The 27490-nt window shown below is 45.1% G+C and overlaps 1 protein-coding gene and 1 long non-coding RNA gene across 2 annotated transcripts in view; one reads left to right on the plus strand and one right to left on the minus strand.

Moving 5' to 3' along the window:
• Positions 1–27490, plus strand: part of BCR (BCR activator of RhoGEF and GTPase) — a 108658-nt gene that overhangs the window by 67854 nt on the left and 13314 nt on the right. Inside the window, exons 6-16 of the mRNA XM_049804229.1 lie at positions 1380–1440; positions 2365–2417; positions 2768–2908; positions 12308–12429; positions 13650–13818; positions 15225–15344; positions 16292–16367; positions 16940–17044; positions 17863–17937; positions 19135–19232; positions 19902–20033. Coding sequence (XP_049660186.1) covers positions 1380–1440; positions 2365–2417; positions 2768–2908; positions 12308–12429; positions 13650–13818; positions 15225–15344; positions 16292–16367; positions 16940–17044; positions 17863–17937; positions 19135–19232; positions 19902–20033 — 1152 coding nt within the window. The remainder of the gene's footprint in view (positions 1–1379; positions 1441–2364; positions 2418–2767; positions 2909–12307; positions 12430–13649; positions 13819–15224; positions 15345–16291; positions 16368–16939; positions 17045–17862; positions 17938–19134; positions 19233–19901; positions 20034–27490) is intronic.
• Positions 10–24125, minus strand: LOC126040246 (uncharacterized). Its single transcript, XR_007506599.1, has 3 exons — positions 23878–24125; positions 10100–10223; positions 10–277 (listed from the first exon to the last, which is right to left on the minus strand). It is a non-coding gene; the product is annotated as an uncharacterized LOC126040246 (long non-coding RNA).

The raw sequence follows: 27490 nt of genomic DNA on the forward strand, positions 1-27490 counted from the left end.
AGTGGAATTGAAGGCTTCACTGGTGCAGAGAAGAGGAGAAGGTAGCTCTGTTTAAAAAGGCAAGTGCATCAGCCATAATCTATAATATTATTCATTGGGCTGCTCTGATTTCCTCTCTTAAGAGGAGTACCTTGTGTCAAAGCACTTTAAATACTTTTTCAGGCTTCCCAGGCCACCAGCTTTGCCTGCAATGTGTGATCTCATTGACTCTTCGTATTGCGGTGATTGTATCTTGAAGAACTCAGTAACCGAGAAAACATGAACTTCATATGTGTGTCTGTAAAAACAGGCAGATAAATAATCAGAGCTGAATAATACTAGGGGCGTTTACTGCTCTGAAAAAACTCTTGAGTACATTCAACATTGCATGTCCCTTTTGATTTTTATGATAAAGAGGTAAAACAAAACATGTTCCCTCTGTGAAATGAGGGAAGCAAGACTTGCCTTTTGGGATGTGCTGTACTACTCATCAGAGTGCAAATGTTTTCTATCCTCTCCTGAGGATTTCCATCAGGTTCTGGTCCTTTGCCTGACCACTCCTGTGCTCTAGTGGTGTCAACTCATTAGTAAAGTAGCTTCCCCTGTGCTTACTTTTCTTTCAGTATTAAAATGCATTTCATGGACTTTCCCATTTATTAATAGTAATATGTATAGATAGTATCATGGTAGTCCCTAGAAAACAGAATAGAGATTAAGGCCCCAGGGTCCTCGGCTCCGTGCAAATGTGATTCCTTTGTTTTGCTCTTTTCTGAAGGATAATTCTGAAATCGTGCTAGTACCTACTCTATTTGGAATGATGGTGATGGTATTTGTGCATTTGTGTCTTAGTGAGGATTTCAGAGCTCAGCACATTAAAGCATGTAGCTTCATGGTCCATGTGCAAAGAGAAGAGTCACAGGCATTGTTCCTTTTCTGCCATGAAAAAGAGCTGACTTGTCCAAGGTCACCCAGCTCTGAGTACAGGTATAGGGAAGTATAACCTGCAGGTACTGAATCCCAATCTTCTACTTTATTTATTGGTGGTGTACACATGCTGTGACAACGGCTGCATCCTTATGGACACGTCTTTCTCCTGCAGGTGATTTAAAAACTCCACCATCCCTGTCGCTATAGGTGGTTTCCTGCTTTGCTGCATCTCTATTGACATGCACTCCTAAGAAAACTGCTTAGTATTTGAGATGTGCGAGTGCCTGTGACATGGCAATGGTGGAATTACCAGGAAGGAAAGCACATTTTTCTTTCACTGACTTGAACTGTGATAGGGCTGTCCTTCATTCACACTTAGGCCCTCCCTCGGAGGAGCAGATAGTCTCTTACATTCCCATGTGATATTTCAAGATGATTGACTGTCTGCTACGTGGGTTTTCTTTTTCTTTTAGAATCTAAAGGCTAGAAGCACAAAGGAATCTAAAGATCAGACGACGAAAAATTCCTTGGAAAGTGAGTGATCCATGCAAAGGAGACTGTGGTTTGTCAGGACTGTGTGGAGGCTGTTGCCAAACCTCCACTCTCCCTTTTTCTTTTTAAATGCTGGAGCGTTATGGAGTCTCTGCTGGCTCTACCTGGGAAATCAGTTCCCTTTTGCTAAGTAGCAGAGCTCATGCATAGTAAGCTGCATGCATGCACAGGGAAGCCCCTGCCCAGCTTAAAACCTCATCAGTCCCTTTTGGCAAAACCAGGTCAACCAAAGGACTGCTGTGATTTTAAGAGAACATCTGCTGCCCAGTGATAGCACAAACACAATCCTAGCAGTTATTGTTACATGGTTTTTGCCCTATGGTAGCATCTAGAGAGCCTGGTCAAGATCGGGTTCCATGGTGCTTGTCTCTATGCACATAGGTACAAGACAACCCATGTTATAAGAAGCTTCCATACTCACTAACAGAAAAGTGAATACCCTTCCTGTTTTGGCCTATTATCAGGATTTGGAAGCATTCAATATGTCATGCTGAACTCCAGGTGGAGGGATGCACTGCCAATCTTTCAGGGACCTCCTTGGCAACTTTAAGAGTGCAAGGCCCGATTTTGACCTGTGGGACCAGGCAGGTTGCCAGGGAATTGTCAGAAGTGTGCCATGCTGTGTGCAGTTGTTCTGTACTGCCTTGTGTGCTCCTCATCCACTGCCTGGCAGAGCGTGCTCACAAGTGGGCATCTGTTTGCTGTGGAGCATGTTTATTTCCTCTGTGTGTTCATGTGTGTTTTATTGGCTGTGCAGCACATTAACCTTAGAGAAGGGAATTTTCCAGTAGCTCATTGGTTAATAAGCTTATGCCTGTACATTCAGTTGCATTGGACAAGTTGCTCTGTAGGGGCTGTATTTAGGTACCTCTTCCTTATGTTCCTGCTGCTTTTTTTTTTTCACAGCTCTGTTATACAAGCCAGTGGATCGAGTGACTCGCAGCACACTTGTCCTGCATGTAAGTATCTGAAAGGTAGTTATCAAACTTTAGGCCCCTTTTCTATTTTCTTCACCCTTCAAATTTTCCATGGAGCTGCAGGACTGCAAAAATAAACCTGTCATGCTGCATAAGAGCCTATTCCCTTTACACTAAGGGGAGGGAGCCCATAGGTAGGACCCTGCTACCTCTTCAGTGGTGTTACCAAGAAGTGCAGAGTATTATCCTCTTCATCTAAGATAAAGCCTTGCTCTAATCTGTAAGAAGCAGCTGGAGCATCTTGTTCTACAGCTCTAGTTAGAAGCCCTCAGACCCTTCTGCCTTCTAGTGCTGCTCATGGTTCTGTTCTTTGTTTGTGTTCCTGATGTCAGGATTTGCTCAAGCACACTCCAGTGAGCCACCCTGATCATCCCCTCCTGCAGGATGCTCTACGGATCTCACAGAACTTCCTCTCCAGCATCAATGAGGAGATCACTCCTCGTCGGCAGTCCATGACTGTAAAGAAGGGGGAGGTGAGCCTTCCTGCTTTCATTATTTTTTCAGTTTCTAAATACTGGTTGTGCCTTTTCTGTAGAGCAGACTAGGAAGTTACGCTATTAATTCGTTTGTTGCTAAGATACAGTTTATGCAGTGTCCTTGTTCTCTAAAGGATGTAGTACAGCTCCTCTGTTTTCTGTTTGGAAAACAGTTTGGAAATGCAGAGGAAAAGTGTGATTAGAGTTTTGTCCTTAGCATTGTTATAATTACTATCATACATAATTTCTATGATTCATATTGCTATACACTAAATGGATTTGTATTTCACCTGCAAACTGAAACCAAACAGGAAGCCTGGGAAGAGAAAAAGGTGAGGAAACATCAGAAATCACAAAAGATTAGGAAAAGCTGTTTTCCAGAATCTTCATTCTTGCCACAAAACTAGTTTTTTGCATCCTCATTTCTAAAGAAGAATGTTTTAAATGGGACTAGGAAGGAAAACAAATGGAATTGGCTGGGAAAGCTAAGGGAGGTGATTGATTCCTAAGGGTGTAAGATAACTCTTCTCAGCTTTGCTAGGAGCTGGACTATACCCAGAAAGTTTTGTGCATTTCCTTTACCTGCATGCAATGTTGTGCAAGGGGGGCATAGAGCTACGCAACAGTAAAGTTCTGCATGCCTCAGTGGGCTTGATTCATCTGCCTCATAATTTCATTAGAAAGCAATTCAGTCCTTCCTGATGAGGAAAGGCCAGGACTGACAGAAGTATTAAGAGGGAGAAGAACGTAGGAGATTGAACAAAAGAGAGGTGCACTCAGATAGTATATGTGTAAGAGGAATTGTGGCAGCATGCCAGAGACACTGGCTGATCAAAAATGACCCAAATTACCCTGTACAAAAACATCTCTTACAAAGCCCAGGAGATTGTTAAGAAACCATGAACCTTCATGATGTATTCCCAAATCCTGTCAGCTAAACATGCTTGCTTTTAGCTGTTAAACTGATTTTCAGCTGACAAAGATTTGCTAGAAGCTGCAGTACTGGGAATTTGGTGCACTTTGTCCTGCAAGTCTTGTTCATTGTCTCATTTTGTCAGCTCAGGAAATCTGCAGCTGAGAAAAGAAGAGGAGGGGCTGAGCAATTGGAGGCTGAGGTAGAAGCTCAGACATCAGTCACCAGGGCCTCAGGATAGTGGATGGCCTCATTAAAGTGGATGCTGATTGAGTCGTAGCAGAAATCACAGGCTAGGATGCCCCTTTGCAGGGGAGGGAGCATTTTGTGTTCTCTGGTTGTCTGTCAGCATCTCAATGAGGGATGCAGGCTTTGAAAAGTATAATGCAGAATCCTAATGAGGTGCCAGAGCCCAGGCAGAGGGGCAGGCTCAGGAGGATGATCCCGATGATGTCTTTTTGGAGTGGTGTATTTGTCAGATCTTAGAAAGCAGGAAGGGGAGGCTTGTCAGGATTGGGCTCAGCAGCCCTCTTCACACTCTCACTGGTTCTGCCTGCAGTGACTCTATGTATCATGTGGGGAGGGAAAGAAGGGGACATACCCAAGGAGAGGGCTGTGGGTGTGCTGGAGAGACTAGGAACCCTTTGTGCTCTCCCTTGCTGCATACAGCTTGCACTGAGCCCAGGGAAGAAAAAGAATTGCTTCTGATGCTTCCCAGAATTTGCCTTCCACTCTGGGAATCTGATGGTGGATACTATCTTTAGTCATTTGGCACCAATATCCTACTTTCTTCAAAGCAGTAATGCCCCAGTTGACACCACTCTGCATCTAGAGAGTAGGTATGTTCACTTTCTGCGTAGTAATCCAGAGACACAAGCGTGTTCCCAGCTACTCCATGTGGGTTAGTGATGGCTGCTCCTTGCTACAAGCTAGTCAGCTTGGGGTCATAGCTGGGTTTTGTTTATGCCTGTAAATCTTTCCTTTTCTACTTATCCTTTCCTCCCACTCGCCTTGCTTGTGCTTCCCCTAGGGTGACAGGACAGTGTGCAGTTTGCATCTCCTAATTGACTGCTCTCAATGCATAATGCATTTTTTATTTTAATGAATCGCCAGCTTGCTTTGATGGCTTTTTTCATTATTTGTCTTCCTCCCATAGAAATTTCCTTGGTGGAAAGGAAGGAGGGAAAACAGCCCTTTCCCCTCATGTATTGCTTAGGTGCTGATCTCAGTTATCTTTTTTTCCCAGTACATGCCTTTTATGGGGAATATTTTTCCCCTTTGAGTGTGTCGTGAGGAGGAGTCAAATCTCCTTTGCCAGCCTCTTGCTCCAGCTCTTTTTTTCAGGATTGCTTTGAACTGGGGAAAGCAGCCAGTTGTTAATCTCCCTAGTGACAGGCTGCTAAGGAGAGGAGTGCAGGTCAGGAGAGAGTACAGGCTCATCAGCACAGTATTCATCCCTTTTGCAAAAGGTGATTCCCTGCTCCAGGAGCATCGACTCACTCTGACCTGCTTGCTGTCTTCCTGCGTGATGTCAGGTGTCCTTTCTGCACACCTGCCCCCTGGTTCTGCTTGGCTCAGTAGGCTTTTTTTCTAATTCTAGACTTATGCATATAAACTGAAAGTTTTCTGTGACGCATGGACCTGATTTAATTTGCTGGAATGAATGATTATTTCAGGTCATGCAAGGAGATGGGAACAAAGGGAGTAAAACCATTCACCAGAGGGACAGAAAGGGCTACAACAGGGAAGGCAGTATTCGTGGCTTAAGCCTATAAACCCGTAGTTTGGTCCTTGCTGCCTGCCAGGCTGGCTGTAGCTAGTCTTCTCTGCCTTGTGGTTTGCGAGGGCTGCAGTATGGAGGCGCCAGGAGAGCACCAGCCCCAGCCTGGCAACACAGGGGAGCCAGGACGGCTTATCTGGGCTTTTGGGTCTTTTTCTATTCAGCCTGATCTGCTACATTCCCTTGCTCCCTCCTTCCCATTTCTACTTTTGTGGTTTTACTTTTTTACTTTATTTTGATGGATTTTTTGCAGGTATCCACCTTTGCCAACCCTCTAAATGACCAAAAAAATGCATGGAGGGAAAGGGGGTCTGAGTAGCACTATACCTTCTGACTCAGAATGCAAGTGGTGGAGAATATTCCACCAGTTAGGACCATGGAGCAAGCATCTTTCTTCATCACTATTCTCTTGGCTTAAATAGGCAACCTGTTTAAGGTTCTATTGGGATGGTCCCTTGGGAAGCAGGAGAACGAATGCTTTGAGGTGGAGGATGTGCCACTATTATGTGCCAGAAGGAAGGGAGTAATAACCTTTCTAGTCTTATTAACAGAGCAGCTAGATGGGCTGCATGGTTTTTTTCAACTAAGCCTTGGATGCAAATGATTGCAGAGCTTGTGTTGTCTTTCTCTGCCAGAAGTAAAGGCTTGTGTTTCCAGCTAATTCAGCCCATTCTTGTAAAGCAGGAATGATTGAAACTGCAAAAAATTGCAGAGTTCATTTGGGAGATGGTCGTTCCTTTCTTGACTGCTGCTTGTCTAATACTCTTTGCTGGATGTTCTTTCAGGGCAGTTCAGAGCAAGCTGAGTGGTAGCGGCTGCCATTCTGCCTTGCCCGTGGCCGTGCAGTCCCACCCTCTCTGAAGTGTTCACACTGGTATTTGTGTGATCCCACAGTGTCATGGAGGAATGGAGCTGCCTAAAAACGAAGGCTTTTTTGAGTTTTGGGTCACTCTGCTGACTGAGTGGCTTAGTGTCTGGTCTCATCAGCACCAGTCCAAGCAGTTCCTTCTGGGATCAAGCCCACTAGATCACATGTTGGATCAGCTTATGCTACTGTGCACCTTTTCCCTTGCCCTGGAGCGAAGTGGCTGCTTGGCAAGCTGCTCTATCATGTTTCTAAATGTGGTTTTAAACTGCAGTCAAGGCACTGGTTATCATTGCCTGAGGCACCCATTTAACTTGGTGGAGACCAAGTGTGCTAGGGAAGAGAAAGGACAAAGGACATTTGCAAGGGAGCAGAAGGGCAAACTAAAACCTTTGAAAAGATGGGAGCTAAGCTTAGATGCAGGCAGCCATGCACAGCTTGAGGCCTGGTGCTTACTGCTTCTGGAGGCCTTGAGCAGATGTTGGCGATAGAGCACACAAAAATTATCTTGGATGCTTCACACTCTGTCTTACTGCTGGAGTCAGAGAGCTCCTGGTGACAGGAGCTTTGGAAAGAATAAAGAAAGGCTATTAAAATGCTCAAAGAGCAGCCAGTTTAGCTCCCTAGGAAGAGCATCCCTTTTATTCTGCAATGCTAGTCTTGCAACACATGCATACACACACAAGGAATCATTTTCTTCCTACGCTCTGCAGAAAGCCAAACCACCTCTTCCTCACTGACATATGCCAATACCCATCTCCTGCTTTTACCCTCCTCCTCCTGCATCACACATGTTCCAGTCCTTCCCGGGGCTCTCACCCACGCACGCTGCAGGCCTCTGCTGTCACCACATCGGATGAGCTCTTTCCTCGGCACACAAGTGAGGAGACAGCCTTTTGTACAGCTGTGGTTCTGGATGAGTAGATTTTTAAATTCCACTTTTTGTAATGTGTCTCAGACAAGCTGGTCTTCTGCCACACTTCCTGGAGTTAAACAGTACGTGACAGCAGCAGGATTTAGCATATGCAAACAGCACAAAAAAACACTGTAGGATGAATAGATGAGCATACAGGTAGTCGTGAGGTTGGTAGCTGGGGGAAGATGCTCACTGACAGAGGTAAGAGGAGGAGGACAGCAATAGGCGGTCCAAAGAGGATATCTAAGCACTGAAAGGTGTACAGGGAGAGAGCTCTTTTGTCCAGAGCACTGAGGTGGGTGGGAGAAGAAGCAGGTGAAAACATGCAAAGGAAAGCAGGGCCTAGAAAGGAGACTTGGGACTTACGCTGCACCAGTACAGAAACTTTGCAAGAGCCACTGAAGGTAACAGTCAGCCCAGGCCCTGTTTGAGAGATTAAAGATGATCCTAATTCACTCCATTATGATACAAAATAGGAAGTTTTCCCCCAGGCCTCCTGGAACCTCTTTCTATAGCGGACCTGAGCTCCTGTGCTGGACACCTGACAGTCTTGGGACTGTCTAGAAGAGAGGGGTCACTCTGCCACTGTACTGCCGCTCTGATTTTAAGCTTATGTTTTTCTGGATGTTTATTTGATGTTTCTGTAGTCTATATGTCATTTCAGGGCATTTTAGGAAACCTTTCGCACCTTTGGTAACCTTAGCAAACAGAGGAACTTCGGAAGCAAGGTAGAGAGATGGTTTCCCGCACATAGGCTGTTGTATGTCATGTAAAGCAGGATCACCCAGCCAAAAGACCTTGTGTTTCAGGACAGACTGTTTAACAGGAGGCTACCAAAGGAATAGCTGTTGCTGGCCCTGGCTGGCAGGACCAAAATGGGCTTTGGTTCCCAAACTGCTGGAGAAGGTCTGCGGAGGTGAGGTGGCCTGGGCATGTGACCAGCACAAGTCCTGTCTGAGGGGGCCACTGGAGGGGTGGAGTAGGATGGGCTGACTCATGTAGGGAGGACCGGGAAGGTGCCCTGTGCTCCCTCACTGTGGGGTTTGGCACGGATCTGGTAAGCCAGTTGGGAAATCCTTTTATTGTTTCCCTCTGACCTGCTGAACCCTCCTGGCAAGATGAATCATTTGCAACAAAGGATGCGACCCTTTGCTGGAAGCGCTCCTCCTCTGCTCCACTGATGCTGAGCAGCCTGGGGCATGCCTGTTGTGCCCAGCCCTAACGAAAGTCCTGTTTTCTGAGAGAAGCTGGTAGTTAGATCTAATATCAAGCTCCACACCCCTGTGAGGAGAGATTTCCTGGCTTGATCCACAAATGTTTTCTTCTGTCCTCTTGTCCCCAGACACTTGGTTGCTTTTGTGGCAGTTTACCCCTGCTGCTTGCTGAAGGGAGACCTTCCCAACTAGCTCATGAGCAAGAAGATGTGAGGTATGAAAGGTCTGGGGAGCTCAGTGTTTTCCTCTGAGTGTCTGACTGGAATAAATCCCTTTCACCTCTCTACTTCTGTTCCAATCAAGCTTAAGAAATATAGCCTTGTCTTCTTCCCACCCAGCTCTGTTTCTGGGAGATCATGCTGCCAAAGACTTTTTGCTGCCTCATGGTAGCGCTGTGTTAGGGTATTTTGTACCCAGGAGTGCTAGCCAAAATAAACTCAGTGCAAAGGAGTGATACCTCAGTCCCAGATGGGAAGTATGAAGGCTGTTGAATCACACCGCTGATGTGGCGTTCTATGTCTGAGCTTTCTGCTTGACTTTTGGGGAGATGTGGGACAGACAGCACGGCCACTTGGAGGAACTCTGCTTAGATGGTGACAGCCAAGGACTGTGCAGCAGCAGGTTAGGTGCAACTTCAGAAGGCAGGAGAAGGGATGGTCTGGTTGGACCAGGCAGGCCACGTGGGGAGGTCTGTAGCCTTGCTGCAGGGAATACTAATGGGCTCTTCTTTTCTTACTTTGTGAAGACCTGACACAAAGGTTTCCAGTCACTGGTGCCTCAGTGTGGGCTTCCGCTTCACTTAAGGAAACACTTGTCTTCAAAATGCTCTGGTCTAGATGATGGTACTGGAATATTGCCAAAACCAGGGGGCTGATCTAGGGCTGAGCAGTAGTCCTTCACAGTCCTCCAACAGCTCTCCTGGGCCTGTGCCCTCCATTGCTTGTGAAGAAACATTGCTGGCTGTGTGGATGCCCTGTCTCTGCCAGAGACATCTTCCCAGGGTGGGGTGCTGAATCTGTGTTCTGGACTAGCCTGGGGTATTTTTCAGCTAGGAACTCTTGACAGGGTGCTGGGCTGGGGTCTTGACTGATCTCTCTCAATGCCAGTGCCTGACAGGGGGGGACAGAAGGCCAGGTCAGGACTGTGCCCATGTCCCTGCCAGGTAGGGCAGGGACAGTGCCACATTCTGCTGGGTAGCAGAGATGAGTGAGCTGTGAGAACATCTTTACACCTACGAACATTGAGCAGAGGTTGAGCTGGCAACAAGCAGCTATTCTCATTGCCCCAGAGGAGCTGAGCTGATTTGCAGTGTAATTAATATGCATCAGATCTCGAAACCTGAGATCAGGGTTTTGGCTTGCTCAGAAAATATCTTTCCATGCTTCATTATTGCTCCCAGATTAAATTCTTTGCAGCTGTGGAGAGTGTTTTTGCTACTGACAGCACATGTCCTCCTTTTTATTTATTTATTTTGAAAGCTCAGTGTTTCTAGTTTCCTACCTGGGGTTTGTTTGCCAGGCAGGAGGGGGAGGCATGCACAAGTGTGCATCAGCAGCAGAGACATCAATGCAGGCAGGCGTCCTCTTCAAAACCACTGAAGATAAGCCAGGAGGATCACGCCCACCTAAAAATAAACATTAACATATGTACAGGCCTTTCTGAGCTTGAAGCACTGCTGGATACCAGATCTCTACAGACTCCTGCCCAGAGATGGTGCAACAGTCTGCTAGGGAGCAGCCTTGCTTCCTGTCACTATGGGGAGGGTGCAGCTTTTGCTGCTGCTCACAAATTTCCAGGACCTTTGTGTAATGGAAGGCAGCACCAAGATGAGGTGCTGACACTGCTTTGTGTGCTTTAACAGCTAGCTGTGGTGCTCGTGCAGCTGCAGAGAGGAAAATGCAGACTCTTAGGCCACGTCAGGAAGTTTTGGGTGCTGTAGGACAGAGTGTGGAAACAAGAATTATGTCTGCAAGGGCATTTCTCTGCCTTGTGTTCCTTGCCATGACGCCTGCTGAGCTCAGGACTGATGTGGTTTGTTTTCATTTTGGAGAGCCAAGATGGGAAGAATGGTAGGCGGAAGGAGAGGCAGCATGGGGGTTTGCACTCCCACACCCTCTTCAGTAAATGTTTTCAGGGCTTGTTAAGTCACGCAGCAAGCAAACCCCATTGGGTATAACCTGAGAAACTGAGGCATCAGTTCTGCTTTGGATGTCCTGACCTTGCTCAAGTTAACTGCCTTCCTGTTGCATACTGCTGCATAGCTGAACACAGCTGCCTCTTGGAAATGGACAGTTTTCATGCATTCATTTCCCAGCGTGGGGATCACAGAGATACTGCAGGTTGGGAGTGAGTTGTACTGACAAGTCTGGAGCATGGGCTGGAGAAGGCTGACAGTGAGACAGCAGGGGGAGGTGTTGGTTAGCACTGGACAGTGTTAGCGGATCTCTCCTATCCTCAGCCACAGTGCTGTCTGGGCATATATGGTATTTGCGACGTGTCGTTCACTGGTGTCAGGGGAGCATCCTTTTAGCTGGAATAGTAAGGAAATAGTACGGGTCAGGAAAAGGTACCTTAGCATGCGTGGAGAAGCTGATGGTTCCTGCTTGTACTGGCTATGAAGCAAGGCAACACTCACAGTTATACATGTTGGTGGGAATAAAATTTGCCCAAAGTTGAATACCCCTGACTTCTGTTTGAAAATCAGTGGGAGATATGTATTCCAGATGTGCACTCGGAGTCCTATTGATCCTGACATCAGAGCAGAAGGCCTGAGTGTAGAACAGGGCTTAAAACTCGTGGCTTGGTCACTGGTAACAGCACACAGCCATCTGTCTCAGTGCCAGTGCTCCAGCCTTTTTGTCTTTTATCTATGGAGTCACCATAAGGGAATTAGGAAAGCTATGCTTCTGCCTACCAACGTGTGCCTCTTATTTAGGAGGCTGTAAAGCTTCCTGGAGCTAGAAACAGGAATAAAGGCATCAGGGTTGTGTGGCTTCTTTGCATCTTCTAGGTTTGGGGAATGTTTATATGATACATAAAAGAGATTTAAATAGGCATGGGGTGGGGACATATCCAGATGGTCCTATTTAAACACAGGCTGATAAGGGACTACTGAGAAGTTTGCTGGATACACATTTTGTTCAGGAATTGTCCCTTAACAGCACTTGTAATAAAGAAGCAGCAATGGCATTCAGCTGTTAATGTTGACAAACTACCGTTGTGAATGGGGAGTGGAGGTGTTCCGTGGAGGTGTTCACTCCTCTTTCTACCTGGTGGGGTAGCTTAAGTTGAATTCAGTGGCTGGGTAAGTGACTCCTGAGAAAAGTGGTGTTTGCTGCTCTCTGCTGGTTTGTGAGGGGATGATGTACTGTCAGTGATTCTGGCCCTTGGCTACGCAGAAGCTGGGCAATGGACTCACAAATTACACTTGGGTGCAGGAACAGGTGATGGAGAGAAGCCTGAAGTCTGACCCAGAACCAGATAATAAAGAAGATTCATGGCCATTTCGACCCCTGGGAGAGAGGGTAGCAGCAGGGAGCAGAGCTTACAGCAAGAAACGTTTAACAGCCTTTTTTCTTTTTTCTGAATTAGACCAATTTACTGAATTGGCTCTGGTAAGAGTCATGTCTAAGGAATGTGTTGCCCCAGCGTCAAATCTGGGGCTCATATTGCACTTACCTAAAACATTTTTTCTGTTTTTTTTACCAGCACCGGCAGCTGCTGAAGGACAGTTTCATGGTGGAGCTGGTTGAGGGGGCTCGCAAGCTACGTCATGTCTTTCTTTTTACTGATCTGTTCCTGTGTGCCAAGCTCAAGAAGCAGATTGGAGGGTGAGGTTTTCCTTCTGGACTATGTGCTTTGCACCTCAGCTTCAGCAGAATCTTGGGTTTAGCCAGCAATTTTAGTTGAGTATGAATACCCCCAGACCTGGGTAACCATAATCCACAGGATGTAGTGAGACAAGGAATGGTCAGCAAGGTAGTACTGTCTGTTTTAAGACCTTGGCCAAGTGCTGGTCCCTCAGGAAAGGTTAATTCCTCCTGCCCTGAGCCTTCCTAGGAAAATAGGATGTGCTGTAGCTGCTGGTATTCTGGACAAATGCCATTCATTTTTCTACTTCCTTTTTCTTTTAATAGGTGACATTCTTCTCTTTCTTTTGTTAGTAAGGTTATTAATTTTGGCCATGCAGCTAGAGCCAGTTAACAGTTCTGTAGAAAAATGGAAAAGGTACAATAAACAGACTATGTGTCAACCCCAAAGTACAGCTACAGAAACAGTTTTGTTGACATTTTTCACAAATGAGGGGGGAGGAACCTTTACCAACATACCTGCCTCAAACAGGGCTTCTCTTCATTTGGTAAATGTTCTGCTCAGGGAGACCTCTCATCTTCTTGCCCTCCTCAAGCAAAAAGTTGTCCCTGCCCCTTTTGAAGCACATGCTTGTGAGGAATGAACCTTCAAAAGAGTGGGACATTCCCAAGAGTGGATGTTCCTGACAGTAGAGGTGGAGAGGGAATAAATCACATAAAACATTGAAAAAAGTGAACTGGTTATCCTGGTGAAATCACTGGAGAATGGCAGTTACGAGCTGTAGTTTCTCTCTTCTGGTTGAATTACACAGAGGTTTATACATATTGGCTCACCTGCCCCACTCGGCCCTCCTAGCTCAGGCAGGCCTGGGTTTAGATCACAGGGTAGCAGCCAGGTCAGAGGCATGGCATGGCTTTTGAACTATGCCTCTATGGAGGCTTCAAACGGAGAGCATGCAGGACTGAAAGGGTTTGCACAAAGTTCATTGTGGTTTCTTAGGATGAAAAGAACTAGATAACAAAACAAGTTGCCTTGTTACGTGCTGTACTGGCTATTGGCCCTTCTAGGCTTTCTTGCTGGAAAGCAGCCCTTCACCAGAGTTTCTCCACATGGGAATCACAGTGATGTTGTGCCCATTTCTGTATCTTATGCACTATAGCGGGGAAGGACTTGTGGGAAGGGGGAGCAGGTGTTGCCAAACACCAGTAATAGTAAAAGGTTTGGACCTTCTGTCTTTCAGTAAAAGCCAACAATATGACTGCAAATGGTACATCCCGCTCACTGACCTTAGTTTCCAAATGGTGGATGAGTCTGAGGCAGTGCCCAATATCCCACTGGTACCTGATGAGGAACTGGATGCCATGAAGATCAAGATATCCCAGATCAAGAATGATATCCAGCGTGAAAAGGTAAAAGGGGTTGAGCACTACATGCCAATTACAGACTCAGTGTCTCTGCTGAGATGAGTTGCTGACAGAAGCAACATTCCCAGAGCTGCACAGCACGGGGAATCATGCTAAAACAGACTGTTCAGCAGAGGCTTGTGGTGTGGCTCTGTTATCAGTGATATCCAGATGCTCTGCAGCTCATCATTGCTCGTCCTAGTGCATGACTTGAATGATGGGTGTCCTATAAGGAGGCAGAACGAAAAGACCCTGTAGTTGTACCCAGTAGCTCCTCTACTTGCATGGAACCACCTGTGACTGCTATCCTCAAGCATCCATGTGGAGGGCAAGGCTCTTATGCTATGGATATAAGAAAGACTGGGAGAGTGGCATGCCAATTTCTAGCTATTAAAGTATGATCCTGCAAGTGATTTTGGTCAGAAGCCATGTACTTCTAAATTTTTGCAGGCTCAGTTATGCTTTTGAAGCTTTTTCTGACTTCACCGGTGTCAAGGCACCAGCAAATATATGGACAACACCAATTATGCTGACTGGATGGTCTGACACAAATATGGTGTCTCTGGCCCAGGCTTCTCTTTGCTTGCAAGACATGTTTTCTCAGAGGTTTTAGACTCCAAACCTTTCTGGAACCCGAAAGAGAAATAAGAGTTTGAAAACTGAAAGCCTGCTGGTGTGTAAAACAGGATATGAATAACATTGCTTGTACCGTGAGAAGACAATTCCTTGTGCTTTGAAAGAACATGCTTCTGTCTCTCTGCCCTGGCTGGCTTTGAGAGAGGGCTTCCTGGAATAAGTAAGGTATTAGGAGGAGCACCACGTGTAAGCCTCTTACTCACAAGGTGTAGGTGTCTAAGATACGTGCTTCAGTGCATCAGTGCCAAACAATATACATGGCTGGGTTTGGGACTCGGGTTTTATCCAAGAAAAACCTTGGTTTTAGCTGACCTCTGTTGAAAATGGATCAGTGGGTGGTGAATGGGAGAGAATTTTGGCAACAGAGTTCTGTGCAGATTCTGGAGAAGTTCCTTATAGTCTCCTTAGTTAAGGATGCTTTTGGAGGACCTGGCAGTCCTATGGCTGCCCAGTGACATGCTGCTGCTGCTGCAGCCTCTGGAAGACAAAGTACAGGGTATGGCTGGGACAGTGGCCATGCACCTCTGCAGCTTTGTCTGGGGCAGCTAGAATTGGGGAACAGAGCCAAGTCTGAGTGTAGAGATACTGCAGGTAACATCTTCCTGAGCAGCTGGGAGCCCCATGGATCCTGCTGACAGCATTTCTCCTGCCTGGGGCCATTTGGCTTCTCACAGAGGGAAGGGACTGTGGACCTTAAAATGTCTTTCAGTGGACATGGGGACAGACGTTGCAGAATGACAAGTGTCCTCTGTCTTCCTCTCTCCCCCACCTTTCAGAGGGCCAATAAAGGCAGCAAGGTCATTGAGAGGTTGAAAAAGAAGCTCTCAGAGCAGGAATCCCTTCTACTGCTGATGTCTCCCAACATGGCCTTCCGCGTACACAATCGCAATGGCAAGGTAAGTGGCTGTTTTGGACTCCGCCAGTGTACAAGATAGAGGTGAAGGGGAGGGTTGTGTGTGTGTGTGTTTGTATATGTTGTTGTACAAGGAGGCCTTCATGTCCTCTGCTGTCTGGCCTGAAAGCACTTTCCAAGCAGCAGACACCTAAACCTTGCTACACCAAAGGTTGTGATGACATCTTCTAAGGTATGACTAATTTGTATGCAACATTGGCATTTAAAAAATAGTGTTAGAAATTAATCCCCTACCTCAGCACCTGCCCTGGCAGAGCAATAGGAACGGCTCCCTTCACCTAAGATAAAGCTCTGCAGCAGCTGCCTTCTAGACTCCCCTACAAGTTCAAGGCTTAGCACACTCAGGGCTGTCTCCTCAGGACTGTAGGCTGCACTTGGCACCAAGGATGCTGAATGATTGTGAACAATCTCCTTTAGCGCTGTGGGATGCTCAATGTGCCAGAGGTATCCCCTGTTCTGGCAGTGCTGTAACCTGTCACCATGGCGTTTCCATGCACATGGCAAAGGATTCTCACAAGATCCTGTTACTACTCAATGAAAATCCACAAGCTGGTCACTGCTTCCTCAGCTTACATCAGTGTCTGGGCCTGTGCTGGACGCTTTTGGGTTTTCTGGCACAACTGTTGTGAGGAATAGCACAGAGCTGCCATGGGACCTCATATTGCCAGGGATGCAGCTGCTGTTTGCAGGGTGGAGCTCTGTGAAAGCCCTGACTGCAGGTGTCCATGTTGGTACTGCTTGCACATTGTTGAGAGGGCACATTGCTGGAATCCTGCCTGACAAAGCTGTGATGTAGGGCAACTGGCAGGAGTACTAGAAGGACAGTATATCCAACCATTTCCACTGGAGGAGAGTGGAAGGCAGGCAGGCCTGCTCTCAGTTGTTGGTCAGACTAATGCATACCCTGTTTTCTTCTCTTTTCCTGGGTAGAGTTACACGTTTCTCATTTCATCGGACTATGAAAGGGCAGAGTGGAGGGAGAACATCCGGGAGCAGCAGAAGAAATGTGAGTGTCCCTCATCTGGGCATTGGTACAAATACTGTGATCTTATTAGAGAGCAGGAGTCCAGAGGATGAGGTGTGGGGCAGGGTTCCCAGCAAAAAGGGAGATGTGCGTTGAAATCCAACAGCACAACATGGATGTCTTCTGTCTCTGCACATCTGAGCCTGTCTGGGGGACTTTTGCTTGCAGCAACATGTAGGGAATATGTAGGGAAAGCACTTAGTAAGTGTGTGGAGAGATTCTCCCATTTACCCTAGAGATCATAGCTCTGTGCAATTCCAGGTAGAGGGAACAGCTGCACCCTTTTACCTGGCTCCAAGCCAAAGAAGCTTATTTACTTTTTTGGCATGGGTGAGTTTTGGCTTTGCAAGACAATAAAAGTCCCCCTTGTCTTCTGTGAACCATCCTGAGACTTTTTACTCCAAAGAGTAACTAAATGTGCCCTCAGTAGAGCTGGGCTGCAGCAGCAGTACAGACCTGAGCACCACGGTACTGTTGCTGAGCATTGTCCAGGGAGCATGCATCCAGCCTCTGCTTTGAATTTTAATTTGTCCCTCTTTGAATCTCCTTGGCAGGCTTTAAAAGCTTCTCACTCACATCGGTGGAGCTCCAGATGCTGACAAACTCCTGTGTGAAGCTTCAGACAGTCCACAACATTCCCCTCACTATCAATAAGGAAGGTAAGACCTTTGGTTTATGCTTTCACATGGTACAGCTGCAGTGAGAACCTAACCTCTGCCTGCCTTTGTGCATTTCTCCTAGAACTGCTTTTACTGTTCCTTTTTGCTACAGGCTTCAACCTGGTGATGAGTTACAAACTGAGAGTTCCTGTGAAACAAAAGCTGAGACCTTACGTACCCAACTTGTGTAGTTCAGTTGAAGCAGATGGTAGAATACAAAGAGGGCAGCAGGAACAAGAATAATCTGTCATCCCAGTATTACTTGCTGCAACAATAAAAATACAAGCTCCAAATTATATGACTACATCTAAACTAGTAAAATATTCCTGGACATCATCCAGTATATATTCATTGACTATTAAATGGTCTTTATATGCAACCATCATGCCAGGGATTAGAGTGCCTGTTGGAGTCCTAGCCTGGGACAACTTTGAACTATGTCTGGGAGTCCTTTGGAAGAACGCTAGTTGGCCAAAATTTTGTGTCAGAGACCATCCTAAATTACTATTTAATCTGCTAGTATAGACTTGGCCTCTATATTTTACTTTTTCTCCCTTGAATTGCTTCTGTGCTATCTTGCTGACCCTAGAAGTGTTGTTGTAAAAGCCACACGTTGCCAGAAGGCATTACAGCTAAAACCAACACTGAACCTGGAACAGCCTCCTCTTGCTGAAATGGCTAGTTTACATGCTCCTGCCATCCTTTTTAGGGACAGTTTACCCTCTGCTCGTTAACTTATGTAATTGTCAATCTCATCACTGTCTTTCACTCTTGGCTCCTCTGTGAACATAACAAAATACCTTGGGTCTTTTGTACAGATGATGAATCCCCAGGTCTCTATGGATTCCTGAATGTCATTGTCCACTCTGCCACAGGATTCAAGCAAAGTTCAAGTGAGTTGCGGTTCTGTAATACACAGAGGTATTGATAGGGGTTAGATAATTCAGGTGCTGTGACAGCTGGGCATAGACTGATTTAGGATTGCAGCATCTGGGATGATGGTAAGGAGGAGAGATGATTTGGGGAACTGGAAGTGAAATTGGGGCATTGGTGTAATTTTAGGGGAATGCAATTTTTTTTAATGGTGCTATTAACTCAGATCAGGATCAAGCATGCAGCATTATTTTTTCAGGCCTAGTCTGTTGGTATTTTTTTTAAGCAGTGTTTGCTGATTACCCAACAGTTTTAGGTACAAGTCAGCCTTTATTCCTGAATTCTTTCAACTGTATTTTGTTTTGCAATGAAAGAGTGGCAAGCATTCTCTGACATCCAGAATTTCTGGTGTGAAGAAAGAGGTACTAAAATTCAGGGGAATGATTTGACAGAAAGATCAAAAAAGGTGAAAAAATAGAGTGAAGAGGACTCCTGTAGAAATAAACATGCTTCTCAGCTGTTGATGAGGATAATCGAGGAAAAGCTGCAAAGCTTACGTAGCCATGTGGCTGGGGATCTGGTTCTTATCTAAGCTGCTTGTGCAGTCTCAGGAGGAAAGAAGTGAACTCGGGTGTACATGGTTTCTGTTAGCCTTCCTTCTGCTGAACCACCGACTTCCCAGATGCTGGCTAACATAACTTACTACATAACTTACAAATAGGGGCAATGTCTACAGCTCATTACTAGCTCTTCAGGAGCACCAGATACCACATAATTAACCACTTTGTGAAGATAATGAGTTTTTGACAGCTGGCCCTTAACCTGCTCTGTGAGGGATATTATACTGATGCTGTTCTCAGTGAAATAGGTTCTGATGTGCTGATGGGCTCCAATATCTACTGGGAGAAGTTTCATTTCTCATTGGTGTACACCTGCTCATTGTGGATTGATTTGGGAAATATTGGATAATAGCATACATCTGATTCTTGTTAGAGGTGAGGGGCTTGTCTGTGCTGAGGTCATTTATATGGCTGTGCTGGTACTTCAGCTTCATAAAGGCAACTCTGTTGGTCCAGATGATGAGATTTCTTCTGGATAATGTTACTAGTACTAATACAAAGAAGATGCAAATGAAGACATACCCTGAGAGTGATAAATGCAAGTTAGGAGATTCTAGAAATTTTTTAAAAGTTTCTGTCCCTGTCTCCCCTTCTCAGATTTGTACTGCACATTAGAGGTGGATTCTTTTGGGTATTTTGTGAACAAGGCTAAAACTAGAGTTTACAGAGACACCACGGAGCCCAACTGGAATGAGGTAGGTTGGATTTTTCTTAATGTGACTTGCTCCATGTGCCAAACGTCAACACACGATGGGCAGAAAACCTGCAAATGGAAGAACTTGCTCAGCACTTGTGCTACATATGTTGCCTCTCAGAAAACACTTTTATGCCAGGTTCATTTGGCTGTCAGGGCTTGCAGAAGATTTGCTCTTGGATTAGCTATTTTTAAACAAACATTTCAGTACAAATGAGTCTTGTCCAGCATTTCATCACTTAGACAGACGCATGTTTGATTGTATTTTTAAAAACACAAGTGAAAATATGTTGAGGAAGGAGGTGGTTTTGTTTATTTGTTGTAAGGGGGAAAAATTAGCTATAGACATTTTGCCTGTTTACAGCCAAATCAAACCTGCTGAGGAGCAAAATTAAATACAACAAAGGTGGGCGAGTTTGTTTTTCTAATGATGCTTTGCTGAAACTCAGTGAAACCTGACTAAGGAGTCAACCATCTTAGTCTCTAATTTGACTACCTTATATATACCAAATACAATTTCAGTTTATTTCTAGACCAGCTCCATTAGGGAGGAGGTTTTGATCAGTCCTTAAGTGCTCCCTCCTGCTGAGTTTTAAGGAGACTATATTGATTATTAAGAGACTAGGGTCTTGCTGTGATGTGTTCATTGCCCTTAACTGGTACCCTGCAGGAGTTTGAGATTGAGCTGGAAGGTTCACAAACTCTGCGGATTCTGTGCTATGAAAAGTGCTACAACAAAACCAAGCTCACCAAAGAGGATGGAGAGAGCACAGATCGCATAATGGGGAAAGGACAGATCCAGGTAAGACTGTGCTTAACTCATTCCTGCTACCTTTACTGCAAAGCATAAAAGGACTTTCGAATCCTGAGTGCACCAGGGAGGTTTTTATTCTGCCTTCTGATTGTCCCAATGTTGGAGATTTTTTTCCAGGTAGTGAGGTATACAGTGTGATTCACAGGCGGGAGGGAGGTCAGCAGCTTTTTCCCTCTTGCCTTGTCCCCTATGCCTACTTTAGTACCCTTATGGAATAGATGCTTTTTCATGAAGATTTACGTTTTGCTCTCTGATTGCCTGTTAACTTCAAAATTTCCAGCACAGTATGTAGGAACTGCACTGTCACTGAGCCCTGGGCCCTGTTGGGAATGCTCAGTTTGTGACAAAAGAGGAAGCAATGAATATACTATACCCTCTGTAAATCATGTGGAAGAAATACTACCCTGTGTACGTGCTGGAAGTTGATTGATGTGATAGCAAGGCCTTGGAGGACAGGCTTATTGTCCTGATAACTGCCATGTCCAGCGTATAGTGTCCATGACAGCAGGCTGCGTCTGAGAGAGTTTTCCACCGCTGAGAATCACCATGGGACACTTTGTCTATGTGGCAAATTTGTAATACAGCAGGACAGGTGATAAGGTGATTGCAAACGGATGCTGTTCTCAGGGAACTGCTGTGTGATAAAGCACTAAAGCTCCATGCAGGAGAAATCAGGCCATCAGTGGAGGACGACATGGAGAAAGTAGGTTCCCCCTCTTCTTCCATTTTTTTACACTGTCTGTCCATAGCTTTAGAAGGGTGTTTAAATGCTTGATCTGAGGACACATTCTTTGTGTTGGACTCGCTGCTGTACAGAGCAGAGACCCTGCCCAGATACCTTTTTCTTTCTGGCACGCTGAAAAATACCACCAGTTCTTCTCCGTTTATGTTTGACTCTTCATCATTCCATGGATGACAGCTTTCTCCAGCATTTGAGTGATGGTCACACAGGCCAAGGCCATTTGTGGGATTTCAGAAGCAGCTCTGATTAAGGGTGGCCTGCAGATATTGTATCTCACCTTTAGTCTAGGAGGGTTCATTGTCTAAATGAGTTTCATTAGGCCTGTTCCTTTACCTCCCTCCTTGCAGCCCTGAGGCTGCCATGCCATTTTCAGGGAAAGCTTTCAGGGAAAGTGGTGGGTGTTTGAAAAAATACTTGCGTGCAAATCAATAAATGCTAGTACAGGGTGCCTCCTATGTACTTCTCTCAGGCTAACCAGAAATCTGTATGTCCCTTCTGCTAACAAAAGCTTATTTTCCATGCAGCTGAGCAATGACAAAAGAGTAAGTTTTCAGCCCTGAAATGCCCTGGAGATTTGTGTGCTTATAATGGAGAACCCTGAAATCACTGACCCTCTAAATTCTTCAAATATTTTACATAGAATGGATAACAAATGAATAGAATATTCTAAATTTGTAACAAATTTTTTTCACAAGAGCAGGCATTTTTATGCACAGCACTTGTACATTTTGTTAAAACGTTTTATACTTAAGTTAGTAAGTAAAAATATGTTTTGGTGGCACTTGAATATTAATTGCATCTTGATTTCTTTAGAGAAATCTGAACAGTGGAAAGTTTAAAAAAAAATCAATAAAAAAGTTTTTTATTAGTATGCAAAAGTTCCATTCTGTTGTATTGTAAAAGGCAAATGCAAAAGTTCTCTTGCTTTCAGTAACCTCCCCTTGAAATTTATAAAGAAACTTGGTGAACTCTCAGAACATCCTCTTAATTCTCAGTGATTTCTGTCCCATCATACATCTTTTTAGTACTATTGAATAACTGCAAAGAGAAGTCATAAGAGAGTCTGGTAAGATTTTGGATTGATAAGAATTATTAAGGGTTTTTATTTTGTTTTATTTTTAAAGCAAACACCATTTCTCTATTAAGAAATCATAATAATGCAACAACAAAATCAAATTACAACCTGTGGCTGAAGGTTAGTTGTATTAGTGCTGTCGGCATCTTTTCCAATCACTGGTTTTATAGCCATTTTCTTTGAGGATTTTCATCAGTGCTTTTATGTTAAATTTTGTTTACTTTAGAGTTGCTAGTGTATCTAGAGCTTTCTGTTTTGTTGTTGTTGCGTTGCCATTATTCAGCCAAAGTCTGTCTTGTGTAAAGGCAAGGTCTGTGAAGTTGGATGAGTTTTTTGATTATTTTTTTTTTTTTTCCCCTAAATTCTCTTTAGTTAAAAACTCTGGGAACATCAAGAGTCAGGTCTGCATCCTCCTGCTGATAAAAACGGGGAAATTTCTTTGTTGGCTAAATTGCAATGTATTGTTAAGCCATGTATTATTGTAAATCTGCAACTTCCCATTACTGGGATTTCTGACTCACCAAATTCTCTTAGCTGCAGTGATGAAGACAATGCATCAAGCAGACAAGGACTGTTTTGGCTGTGAAATGTTTATTAAATCTCTCCGTTACATAATGGCACTGAAGGAAGGAAGACTGGAAATTGGTCCATGTGGTCAGAAGCTTCCAGGAATGGGCAGCAATTTTAATAGCTCCCATTGCTCATATTTTCTTTTCCTATGGAATATTTTATTTACCTGTTTTTATAGCCACATCCAAGAGCTTCATTGCTTGCCAACCTGCAAGTTTTGTCCCTGAAAAATAAAACCACGAGGTTTTAATGTGGTAGAACCTCCTGTAAATCTAGAAGTGAAGTCCTCATCAGACCTTTTGGGAATGGCAGCACTGGATGTGCCATGTTTAACTAGCCGGCATGCCTGGTTGGGAGTATCTGTCACATCTCAGGCATGAGAAATACAGGGCGAAAGTGCCATTCCTGGGTACACTGTGAAACTGAAATTATTTGGGGGCTTGAGGGGGGAAGAAATGGACATCATCTGATAGGAGGAAACATGAGGCTTAGTTCAGTTGTAAGCATCAGCTCCTCTCATTTTGAGCTCTCTCTCTTTTTTCTTCTTTTTTTTTTTCTTTTTTTTTCCTTTTTTTTTTCTTTTTTTTTTTTTTCCGTTACCGTGCAATCCATCTTTAGCACTTGGGAGGCTGCTCCTTTTGCTCTTTGAATTTTGCACTTCATGTGGCAGGCATGTCCACATGTTTTGAGCATAGCAGCCTTTTGTTCGGTCCTGAGACTCTGCATCTAAGTGGGCACATATGTCAGCAAAACTGGCCTCTGCCTTGGGAACAGACTGCATGAGTAAACTGATACTTCATCCTGTGATCCATCTCCTCGAGTTGGTGCCTCCTAGAAATGCTGTTTCCTTTGCTGTTTGGTTTTTTGTTTTTTTTCTGCATGATCAGCTCAGGCAAACCATTTCCTTCTCCCTCACAGCAGTGCTGGAAAATCAGAGAGGATATGACCTTAGATCAGTCATTCTGTGGTAGCAGCACAACACCATTCCTCTGTTGCCATACAAAACAATCACTCTTATCTGCTTAATTATCTGGGATGTCTCATAGCAGTCCACATGGCTATTTCAAACATCTAGGTTGTTTTCCATGTAAAACAGATTGTCACAGGCTGTACCTCCCAAGTGTCAACTTATAAAACCTTTTACACACTTGATTTCAGTTAAACAGTTTGCTCATGCAGAACAGTATCCCAGCAATGAAAATACGGTGGAGATGAAGAAGGCAATGGGTCATGTCTAAAGGGTGATGGCGGGAAAGATTAACGTGTCAGTGGGGAGCTTTGAGAAGAATGGGGTTATGGCTGGACTGGGAGTTTCCAGCAGCAGTGAGACTCTGACAACATGTATGTCACATCAGTTACAATTGAAAATTGATGGAGTGTAAAGTTGCCAGGGAGATTTAATAAAGGGGGAAGTAATGTGAATAAATAGCATAAACCACACTAACCTTAAGGATGCCTCAGTCCTTGCTCCCAGGCATTTCATCTCCACTGATGCTTCTTCGTTTTTTCCTCTTTCTGTATGTTTTCTTTTCTCTTCGGGGGGGGGCAGAAATCATCAAACTCTCTGTGGTGGTTTCCTAAGGCAGAGCACAGACACCCTTCTTAGTGCCTGGTGTGCATTTGTCATTGACCAGCATCCTCAGTTCGCCTTGTTCCCAGGTCCTCACCACTCTGTGCTCTGTACACTCAGCCTCTACTGACTGCTACACACTAATTGTCTGTCTTAATTCAGTGCTAAGCTGCTACAAGGGCCGGAGACTCGCACTTGGAAATCCCTATGGTGTTGAGCTGCTTTGCTCTATTTTGTTTTGTGCAGGATACAGAGAGGCATTTGCTTGATTCATTAGTGAATTTGGGGCTGTAGCTTGCCACTGCAAATGCCAAAAAACAGGCCACAAGGGGACTGGAGGTGCTGGGAGAGTAAAGACAAACTGGTTGGTTTGTATTTTTCCTGTGCAGCATGCGGTTTTGGTGGGGACTGTGCAAACAAGCCCATGAGATACAGTCTTTGAGGGGTTTAGCAGGTCTGTCCTATTTGCATAAGTCATGGAAACGACACAGTTTTTCACAGTTTCAGTGGAGATGGGACAGGGCCTTTTGTCACTCAAACCAAGCAACTGTTTGAAAGAAATGTTTAGAGGTGCAGTAAATGTCACTGTCAAATTAATGCAGAGGCAGCCATTTCACAGTGCCTCCCCCTGCTTGAGCTGGCAAAGTGAGCGCTATGTGCTTGCTCACTTGGAGCAGCCTCCTTTTGGCACGCTGTCTGTAGATTGCATTCTTCTACTCAGTGTTCCTTCTTCCAGGTCATTGATCTCCGATCAGGCCAGAAGACAGCATGACCCCATTTGTCACAGGCCCTCTCTATGCTGGAGCATCACACTTGCTAACTCTCTTTGTCTTCAATCTGCTTTGTAACCTGTCTGGTCCAGCTGCCCTTTCCCTGTGTTGCTCTTGCTAGCCTTAGAAGGTCAGTCATCTGTAGGGGCCAGGACTGAAAGCTTGCTCAAAGTCTAAATTATGTTCTTGGTTTCCTGTTGACTCTGTTATTTCCTACTGTGACTTTATCAGACTGTTAGACCTGATCTTCCTGTCTCACTCAGTGTTGCTGAGAGCTTATTCAAGCTTTGCTCTTTTTATAGCTTCCATCATTTCACTTTGTTATTTAAAAAGCACCTTGGGGGGGATTTTTTTTTTTTTTTTTAATTGCTGTTGTTATTGCCAGTGATTTATGCAGTGTTGGCTCGGGTCAGCCAGACCCACTCCCTGGTGCTTGTTCTCCCTAGCTGTCACCATTCAATGCAAGCTGTTCTGCAGCAGGAGTCAAACAGCAGGTGGGGAGTGCAGGGGTCTTGCCAGCCCTGCAACAGAGTTCAGACATAAGGGAGCAAGAGGTAGCAGCAGGTACACTTGCAGTCCTTGCTCAGTTCCAGTAGTTACCCAGCAAGGAAGAGTCTCTGTGAGATCTCAGCTCCAGCATGCTGCTTTTGGTAGTCCTTTGCAGCTATATGATATTTACTCTTGAGACAGAGTAGGACTTTCTTTGGCTCATACTTAACAGCTATTTACTTGCTTTTGTTTTGTGCAGTGGTAGGAGTTCCCTGGTCATCACTGAGACATAACCAGTAATACCTGTTAGCTTAAATAAACTGTAACTGGACCCTGCTGGACTCTTCCTTTAACTTTTTTGGCAAATATTCAAAACCCTCTTTCCCCTTCAGTCTTAAGCAGTCTCTCCCTGCTATTAAAAATACACTCTCAGTGACTCCACTCCAAAAGCATATGGAAAACTGCTTCCAAGCTAGAGGATCGGCTGTGGATGTGTGTATCAGCAGGGCCATTTTGGCAGCTCAATGAGGTGACTATTTAGGCAGCTGGAGATCAAGCTTTCAGAAATACTGAGCACGGTTGCCTTTGATAGGAAACCAGACACTTCGGTAATGGTTTCCTCTTGATTCTGGGAAAGAATGCAGTTGTTGAAAGAAACCAAACTTCCAGCACGGAAATTCAGGGAAGAACAGCCTAGATTCTGGCCAACTTGTAGGGACCTTGGCCAGCCACCCAGGCGGGGGCGGATCTGTTCCACCAGAGTTATAAGCAAACCCTCTTGGCAAGTGGTCTGTTATTTGGGTTTGCTGAAGCACTGAAGCTAAGCACTGCTGCCCATTGGCCTCCTGGACCTTTGTGCAGTCCCAAAATGTGGGAGCTACTGGTTACTGACTATTCCTTACAAGGGGTCTTCAGGAATTTCTGCCAGAGTTGCACCTACAGGAACCGGTCCAATTCGACAGGAAAGCATGTGTGTGCTGGCAGCATCCCACTGTGGGCTCACGTCCGTAACAAAGTGCGCAGAGATAAGGTTGGCCTGACTTGCTTGTCTCTTGCTTCTTGGGGTCTCTGCAGTGTGAGCAAACGGAGAAATTTTTCTCTCTGCTGGTTGTCTTTTTTGGGGGAGTGGGGAAGGGCATGGGGGGACTTCTCTGTAGCTGTTGGCAGCATTGGGCTAGTTTGTTGATGATTTGACAGAGAATGTGAGCATGATTGCATCTGAGATCTCCCAGAATATATTGCAGCTGCCATTGTTTCAACATTTACCTCTGCCTGTCAGAGAACTCTGCTTTTGCATGGGGTTCTGCGAGAGGGAGGAGCTGTGCTGCAGAAATAGCTCTAGTTACTGAGTCTTTGTTTGCTGATGACAGTAAACTCAAAATGCAGTCTAGAGCAGTTGCCTCCTTCTGGTCTTACTGTGTCCCAGTGTTCAAGAGCCAAGTGTTACAAAGCCATCTCAGGAGGCACCGAAGTCTGCTTGCTTTGGCTGGTTCCGATTGCTGATAGAAGTCCCTATGCAGACAGCGCTTTTCTCTCTTTTGCCAGTCTAGCTTGAGCTGAGTGCCACTCTTCAGCCGTTCAGATGTGTTTGGACTCTCCCAGGCAGTATTGGAATTGCTGGGTGATGTTTGAGTACTTGAGTCAGCTGCTCCACAGCCTCACAACTGTCCACTCAAAAGAGATCAAGCAAAGCTGAAAATGGGAGATCAGGGCTTTGCTTCAGAACTTGATCCTGCTTAATGAATTGTTGCAATAGCAGGGCCACGTGTTCTTCCTGCCCCTGTGCTCAAGTTGAAATGAAAAGGAATGGGCAGGTTGAAGTAGGACAACTTTCCATGATTTCTGGGCCAATTTTCTCCATTTCTCCTGTCAGATCATGACAGAGGTTTGGTTTGTTTAAAGTTACTTGTCTCTGTATGGATCCTTGATCTCACTATTGTGGTCATTATGTCTTTTGAATTCAGTGGAACATAGTCCTTCTTGGAAGCTATTAGCTTCATAGCCAAGAGCTATGAAGTTCTCTAGCCTGGCTTTTTATTTCAGTGCAGTAATTTCACACTCATCCAACCTCATCTGCCTCTAGAAAACTGCAGAGCGAGACAGTTTCCTCTATTTCAAATCAGAGTTATTTCAGAAATCTCTCCTCCCCTTTTCTGACTCCTAGCCCTGTGGGATGGGGCAAATCTGGGTGTCTGTTGAAGTGCCTGTTTTGCTACAGGAATGAATGCG

This window comes from Accipiter gentilis, chromosome 7, assembly GCF_929443795.1.
Source record: "Accipiter gentilis chromosome 7, bAccGen1.1, whole genome shotgun sequence".
In the NCBI taxonomy this organism is placed as follows: domain Eukaryota; kingdom Metazoa; phylum Chordata; class Aves; order Accipitriformes; family Accipitridae; genus Astur; species Astur gentilis.